Here is an 8,623-nt window from a genome sequence, read left to right on the forward strand (position 1 = left end):
TTTACACTTTACAGTCACAGGATCAGCGTTCACTCAACCCGGAAGTAACTCAAATTGAATGTTTATGTCGTCTTGAAATTCGATATTCCGTGTGTCGTGCGAATTGAGTGAAAATGACAAAAGCCCTGGCACTGGAGTGGACACATTTTTGCACGTCTGGCAGTGAATGAGTTAATGTGACTGCTACAACTCCATTTTCCGAAGTTAAAATGTCATTTGTTCAAGATGGCTGTCTCACCTCTCTCACTACCACCCTGCGTGTGTCCATCCACAGAGTCCACCGTCAAGTCAGTGGTGTGCTCCAACGAGGCGCTCTTCTACTTTGTCTTTTTCTACCCGTTCCCCATCTTCGGCATCCTCCTCATCGCTCTGCTGCTGCTCCGCTTCAGAAACCGCAACAACAACAAGAGCCAAGAAGGCAAGAACGGCGCCCCCCTCCTGTGGATCAAAGAACCGCACCTCAGCTACTCGCCCACCTGTCTGGACCCGCCCGCCCTCAGCCTGCACCCTGGCTCCGTAGACTAAAACCCGGACCGCGTGGGCCGTCACTTCAGGAGAGCGGATCAGGACGCCGCTTCTGGGGTTCCCTGTTGTTGACATCCATCAGTAGATCGGCTGCCTGTTTATTGTATTTTTTTCTGTGTGAATGTGTGACCTTCTCGTTTTTTTGGTGTGTGTCACTGCCACATTTGATTCAATTACCCTAAAAAAAAAGGAGAACAAAAAGAAATCAGCACACTTCTAAAAAGAAGGAACTCTCTGCATTTATTGGATGCCCCTGGCTCGAAAAAGGAAAAAAAAAGTCTTCATCTAAGAGCAACCTGGCCAACGTGAGTTAGTTGCCATGGCGATGCTCCATGCCTACTGACTCCATAGCAGGTGACTTGGCAGCCTTGCGGAGAGACAAAGTAAAGGTCCACCTGGACCTGCAAAGAATTTTACCCACAGATTAAAGCCCTTGAGCCCTACTTTACACACACACACACACACACACACACACACACACACACACACACACACACACACACACACACACACACACACACACACACACATTCCTGTTTCAATCATTTTGTGAGGTCCGGATGAGGACCACCGTTGCTGCTAAGTTTAGTGTTCCATTTGAACACTTAAATGTCAGCCCATTTCCCACTTCAACTTCTTTAAAAACAAAGAAATAAAAAGCAGAATTGAAACTGAAATAACAGCAGGACTGAGGTTTCTGAATGGGTACATTCAAAGTCCTCACCCCTGTAGTGAATTTGGTTAAAATTTCGTTTGGCTTTTTGTGGTATGAACTTTTTCCTGTCATTAACCACACACATATACACATAAACACAGACATTGAGTAAAAAGTGTGTGTATCTATGTGTAATGAAAATACACACCCAAAAAATCATTTGGGGTAAATTTGTGAAGACCTCCGAAACTTTAACAGATGCATACATAGACCCTCTAAAAGCCTTTACAATGAAAAACTGGTGAGGACCGGCCCAAAGGTCCTCACTTGTCAAAAATGTCCTCACTACGTATGGTATAGAATGTTAGTGGTCCTCACAAGACTGATCATACAAACACACACACACAGGCCGTGAGACAATAAACAAGCAAAATTCTTCTACTCAACAACCTGCTGAGGATCTACTCCACGCTTTGCCAAGAGCTCCTTATTCCCACTTCTGTGGTGTAAGAAAGCTGATTGGACCTAAGGCGGCGAACTAAACGCATCCGCTTCCCTCCTGCTGTGAACGTTTTGATTCTCTTTTCAATTGAAAATTACACAGCGGGGTTGGGACGGAAAATTAAGATCCAGCACATTTCCTTGAGGGTTTGTTCTGTGTTTTTGTCTGCAAGAGATCTGTTGAAAATGACTTTTTACAAGGGAGAGGAGGAAGGAAAAACTCACTTTCGTCTGAGTGGAAGTGATGTGAGGATTGTAGACAATGTTTGTTTTAAATAGTTTTCTATTTATTGTTTTATACTTGTTTGCATCGCTAATTGTTTTTTTTTTTTTTTTGGCTTTGAATTTCTCTGCTGCTTTCGTTGCCTGGCAACTGTGCCAAGAAGATGATTCCAGTAAGGGTGTTTGATGGTGACCATGTGCTGAACGATGCTCACTTTTGTACCAAATGACTTGTGGGTGAGTCACTGTTAAAACATACGTACATGGCTTAAAAGGATAACCGACGCCTCCGGACAAGTTGTGTCCATAATTTGTAAAATGACTTCAAATGACTTTTACTAAGTGTATTTTACAAAGATTCCACCGCATATTGCTAGATTTTACGTTTTAAGGCTCGCGCTGAATAGTCAGGAAGTCTTGTTTTCGAGTTGCTGACGATTCCAGACGTGACGTCACGTCTGGAACACCCATGACCGTGAGGAATGAATCAGCCATAAAAATGACTTAAAGTGTCCAAAATTTGCAAAAAAAATGAACCCGGAAGTGACCAGTTTCAGAAGGTCTCGCCCCCTTGTTCGTGGTGTCACCCCAAGACGTCTTGCCTTGCTAGAGAATCAAAACAATGGCTTCAGATTTGGAGAATATGCTTTCTTGTTACTCATCCAGTTATGAGTATGATTCAAATAGTTCTGAAGAGGACAGCGTACATGTTTGCAATCGATTAAATAATTTATTCCGTGCCATTTTGAGGTATCTGGGGGCGGAAATGTAGCACCAAAAAGAGGCAGACAATGGCGACAAAGCTCCGTGTAAGGAATTAATCAGCCCGTTTCCACACGCTGATAAATTCCTTACATGGAACTTGGACGCCCTCTTCTGGCTCTTTCTGGTGCAACACGAGGTTTTAAGACCAAACAAGCATTGACGTGATGGAAGGACTACTACGATGTGTCCTTTTTTTTTCGGTCAGGGGCGTTCCTTCAGTGACGTCACGTACGGACTCGTCACCAATTCAAAAACAAGACTTAAGTCTTGTTTTTGTCTTAAAACGTAAAATCTAGCTATATGCGGTGGAATCTTTGTCAAATACGCTCAGTAGAAGTCATTTGAAGCCATTTTATAAATTATGGACACAACTTGTCCGAAGATGTCGGTTGTCCTTTAAGTGTACAATATACAGAAAAAAAAGCTTCTTGCTCATTTCCGAGTTTATTTTGTGACGCTTAGTTTCAGAAGGATTTTATTTTTATTTTTATTGCGTGTATACCCCCCAGTCCCTCACAAAAGGTATGCCTGTTCACTTGAGGCAGAAAGGAAAAATTTGCATCTCCGTCCCTAAAATGCAAGAGACAACTTGAAAAAAAAGAACTTGAACCCTTTCACTGCCAGACTGGACCTAAAATGAAGAGGAAGGCGATTGAAAAAGACGTTGCCCCCTCCCCCCCCCATCCCCCTAAACCCGACTATGTCGTCTCAGTCGTGTCAACATGTATATTGCATGACAAAACCGCGGGAGACATTTTAGATGTTTTGTAAACTTGGAACGTTGTGTTTGTGTGACAGAACGCCGCTCCAAACTCCCGGTGGACTTCCTGAATCCAGTTACGAACTCCCCCGCCACACAACACACCCAAATACAAATGACCATCTGATGTTTGCTAAAAACGAGGGTCGTCAGTATATAAACAGATCATAAAAATGTGGTCAGTGGTCTAAAGTTTTTTTTTTTAAATACCACAATATTAAATATTGTAATTACAACTTTACTGCTGTGTTATAATACAATGTTTGTATAGAACTGGATAAACTCTCAAGTATAATCCTATCAATGATATACTGTCCAACTTTCAACAACAAGCAGGGGTACAGCCTTGAAGTTGAGGTATGCCGAACAACAGTTGACACGGCCCGACTCAATAAAAATTGGGGGGGGGGGTGCTAGAATAGCCATTTTTCATCCAATGATTTCACAAGCGGCGCTGTGGGAGCAACAACAGTGCTTTTATGTTCCCATCAAATCCTACTAAATTGTGATATCTTTTTTTTTAACAATTGATGATGTTAACCCAGGACCAAAAAGACAAATATGGCCAAAATGCACACTTAAAGGACAACCGACGTCTCCGATCAAGTTGTGTCCATAATTTGTCAAATGGTTTCAAATGACTTCTACTGAGCGTATTTTAATAAAATCCCACCGCATATAGCTAGATTTTACGTTTTAAGACTCGCGCTGAATATTCAGGAAGTCTTGTTTTTGAGTTGGTGACGAATCCTGACGTGATATCACGTCAAGAATGTGACGTCACAGAGGGAACGCCCCTGACCGAGAAAGCGACACACAATGCATTTTGCGCTACTTTGTTTGGTCTGAAAACTTCGTGTTGATCAGTGTTAAAAGGAAAACACATAAATAACGCGATGATGAATCGTTGTGTGTTGCACCAAGACAACTATTTGATATTCGCTGACACAAATTCCCAGCAGACAAATCAGCCCATTTCCAACTGAGCTTTGGCGCCATCTTTTGCATTTTCTGGGACACTACATTTCAGTCCAGATGCCATTGACAACTCGAATTGATATGGGAGGACTCCTTTGCTTTCCTCTTCAGAACTATTTGAATCATATTCATAACTGGATGAGTCACAAGAAAGCATATTCTCCGACTCTGAAGCCATTGTTTTGATTCTCGAGCAAGGCAAGACGTCTTGGCGTGACATCACGAACAAGGGGGCGGGACCTTCTGAAACTCACCACTTTCGGGTTCAATTTGACGTAGTTTTTGGACACTTTAAGTCATTTTTATTGGTGTTTTGCCTTTGACTAAAAATAGCCAGTTTTGGGTATTTTCGATGCTATAAAATGTTTTTCTGATGTCAGTTAGAAAACAAAAATGGTGTCGGTTGTCCTTTAATCGAAAGGTAGCATACACTGTACACAATCATCCAATCGACTTTGGGATCGTGGTAGCGTGTTTCAAAAACCATCACGCTAGCCTCCATAATGGCAGTTTCCTATTTAATTACTTTTTTTTTTAAACCAAAGCCTGTTTTTTCTTTTTTTTTTGGCAGACGCTCACACATTGTCCCCATTCAACAAATATAACAACACAATACAACAACATCCATCTACTGTATTAATGACTGTCTATCCAACTTGCTTTTTGCGTGCGTGTAAGCTGCCAAGTGGAGGCGTTGTTTTGGAACATCGCCTCGTGAAATTTCAATGACATTTGTTTATGTATTTTTGCTCCCTAACCACCTACATTTCATACATATTTGCATCCCCCTCTCCACCCCACACATTGTCCCCGTGGCCAGGAAGTGAATAACCGCCACCATGACTGTAACTGTACAGACGTGTGTTCTGACGTTTATTTTTTTGTAATCTAATTAATAAGAACAAGGATGAGTTCCATCCCGAGCTGCCTCCGAGGGTCCTTTTAAGACGGTGTAGTAGCTGTCCTTGTGGGGGCTGCATGTGTCGACAGTTTTCTGGCTCCACATTTAGCGCTCCCAAATAGTTTGTGGTAATGTTTTCAGTTTAGCCAGTGATGCTCTGTAATGTACAATACTTTTATATCACGATCCTTTGTTTTTATTTCCTTTTCTTCTGCTCCTCTGTCCTATAGTTGCCATTGTGACCATGAAAAAAGGCACTTTGCTATTGTCGGTTTATTGCAATAAAAATACATACAGACTACTGATTTTTTTTTTCCCAAATGCAAAAAAAAAACTACTATTTTCACATCTGTTAGGTTAAATTATTGTACATCCATATAGAGATTCGTTTTATATATATATATATATATATATATATATATATATGTGTACATATATATATATGTACATATATATATATATGTATATATATATATATGTATATATATATATATATATATATATATATATATATATATATATATGCACTCATAAACACACACACACACATATATATATATATATATATATATATATATATATATATATATATATAAAACGAATCTCTATATGGATGTACAATAATTTAACCTAATGTGTATATGTGTATATACATGCGTATACATATATATATATATATATATATATATATATATATATATATATATATATATATATATGTATACGCATGTATATACACATATATATATATATATATATATATATATATATATATATATATATATATATATATATATATATATATATATATATATATATATATATATATATATATATGTATGTATACGTATGTATATACACATATATATATATATATATATGTATACGTATGTATATACACATATGTATACATACAGTAAAGTCTCGTTATATCGATATTCAAGGGAGTCCGAAAAAATATCGATATAACCGAGACTATCGATATATCCGACCCTGTTAGCATGTAATTTTCTCCGTGCGTGCATAAAAATAGTATCCGATATATCCGATATCGATATAACGAGACTTTACTGTATATACATATATGTATATATGTATATATGTATACGTATGTATATACACATATGTATACATATACACATATGTATACATATATACATATGTATATATATGTATACATATATACATGTATACAGTATACATATATACATACGTATACATACATACATATATATATATATATATATATATATATATATATATATATATATATATATATATATATATATATATATATATATATATATATATATATGTAGTGCATATGTATTTATATCTTTCTTCATAACTGAATCAGAGCAAACGTGCTCCATCTGCTCATACATCACGGTGGCAGGAAGGGAAAGTCGCACACACCAAAACATCAATCATACGTACATACTCGGATAAGTCATAGCGTGCTTGTTCCGTTGTAGAATTGAGACTCTGCTGGAGGTTTGAAGGAGCTCCTGCTCAAAATCTCTCTGGACTGAGAGGAAGTTGCAAATTGAGAGCAAGTAGGCACATTTAATGCATGTGTTATTGCGAACCAGCGCCAGCTCTCAACTTTTGGATGCAAAAACCAAACAAAACTGAATTGTCCTTTTGAGCACTGTTTCATTGTGTTTTTATCCCACTTTTCTCTTTCTCTGTTGTCTTCAGCGGACACAAGTGGAGAGCACTTCACTTTCGTAACCAACACTCTCTTTTGCTGCACTTTTAAATGCCAAGGCTCATTTCATCGCCTTTGACATATAGATGGCGCACCTCAAATACAGTGATACCTCGGTTAACGAACCCCTTGGCTTTTTCAGTTTACGAACTTTACATTCATGACAATTTTACCTTGGCATACAAACTTTACCTTATATATACGAACATACGAACTTTTTTCGTACACGGAACTGCCTCAATGTTCTAACAACAAAATGGCAGCCGACTGTTTTTGTCCTCTATTCCCCGCGCCCAGTCTTCGATTAAAGCCAAGAATTGGTCAAGAAAGCAGGAGTGAGGGGGGGGGGGTTAAACATTAAAGAGACGAGCTGACGACAGTGAGAGAGTTTCTACTTTGATAGTTCAAAGGCAGTGTAGACTGCAGGGTTAAAATATCCCATCAATCAGGCTCCACAAACAACCCGCACTAGCCATCTGTATACTTGATGCAAAAAGCTATCAACCCAGCTAAACATAACACAATTGATGAAGAACTAGATAAAATTATCACAGAGAAAGCAGCTACAAAGGATCATTCTTCAAGATGGTGAAAGAAGGTTACGTTCCTCATCAATTGTTTAATGCTGAGGAAACCGGACACTCCATTCCATGAAGCCATCAACGACCATCACAAAAGTAAATAAAATGACTTTATTATACAGTACAGTTAATTTCTGTAATTATTATAACATAACACATTTATTATACACAAAATAAGGTCGATTTTGTGTAGTTTTAAGGCTTAGAAAATTAGAAAAATATGTTTTATGGGGACCTAGGAATGGATTATTCTCATTTTAATGGTTTCCTATGGGAAAATATGTATTGGGATACACACTTTTCGCCTTACACAATCTGTATGGGAACCAATTAATTTCGTAAGCCAAGGTATCACTGTAAATACTCAGAGTTGCACTTGGCGTTGAAGTGAGTAACACCTTCCCATCTGTTCTCCGTGCGATAGATTTTGTGCCAGTGCATCACTTCGCAATGAAGATGCAACGAACATGAAGAGCATTACAGAAAGCCCTTTCAATGTGTTCTGCAAGCTGCAGGCTTGACGCCCTGTTATACTTTTCTTTTTATAAGAAAGCAGAGCGCTTTGTGAGCGATGAGTCACGTCGTGATGCAAGCCTGAGTCAATACAAAGAAGAAATTCTGTTCAATCCGAGTTCAGCATTCTCCAGTGGTACTGGGAGAAACGCGCTATTGACGCAACATATGCTCACCGCCACCCGAAGACGATCAATCGAATCACAATGGCAACATCGCTGGGAATATGTTTACACGTGAACACGCTGGAAACAAAAGGCAGATGTAACGATTTGCACAAAAGACAAACATGCCTTTCAATTTCCTTTGTTATTTTTTTCCAGCGACTATGCACCAGTTGTTCAAAAAGCCTTCTGCTTAGAAAATGAAGAGCATTTGAAAACTAGCAAAAGGTCGTAAAGAAACTTCTGGCGGACTAGTTTTCCACACCTCCTTTGAGTGCAGACGTGGTTTGCTATCGAGTGGAGTACTTTTGCAATTATGGGACTGAAAAATACCCCACCACATGCTA

The 8,623-nt window shown here is 38.8% G+C and overlaps 1 protein-coding gene across 2 annotated transcripts in view; it reads left to right on the forward strand.

The window, feature by feature from the left end:
• The window catches only part of igsf3 (immunoglobulin superfamily, member 3), a 108,778-nt gene extending 103,173 nt beyond the window's left edge, over window positions 1-5,605 (forward strand). For both annotated transcript variants that reach the window (XM_089002995.1, XM_089002996.1), the window contains exon 9: window positions 275-5,605. In XM_089002995.1, coding sequence (XP_088859121.1) covers window positions 275-525 — 251 coding nt within the window. In that variant the 3' untranslated portion in view covers window positions 526-5,605. The remainder of the gene's footprint in view (window positions 1-274) is intronic.
• Window positions 5,606-8,623: the final 3,018 nt, after the last annotated feature.

Source organism: Hippocampus bargibanti, linkage group LG08, assembly GCF_051943395.1.
Source record: "Hippocampus bargibanti isolate YZ-2025 linkage group LG08, ASM5194339v1, whole genome shotgun sequence".
NCBI classification, from domain to species: domain Eukaryota; kingdom Metazoa; phylum Chordata; class Actinopteri; order Syngnathiformes; family Syngnathidae; genus Hippocampus; species Hippocampus bargibanti.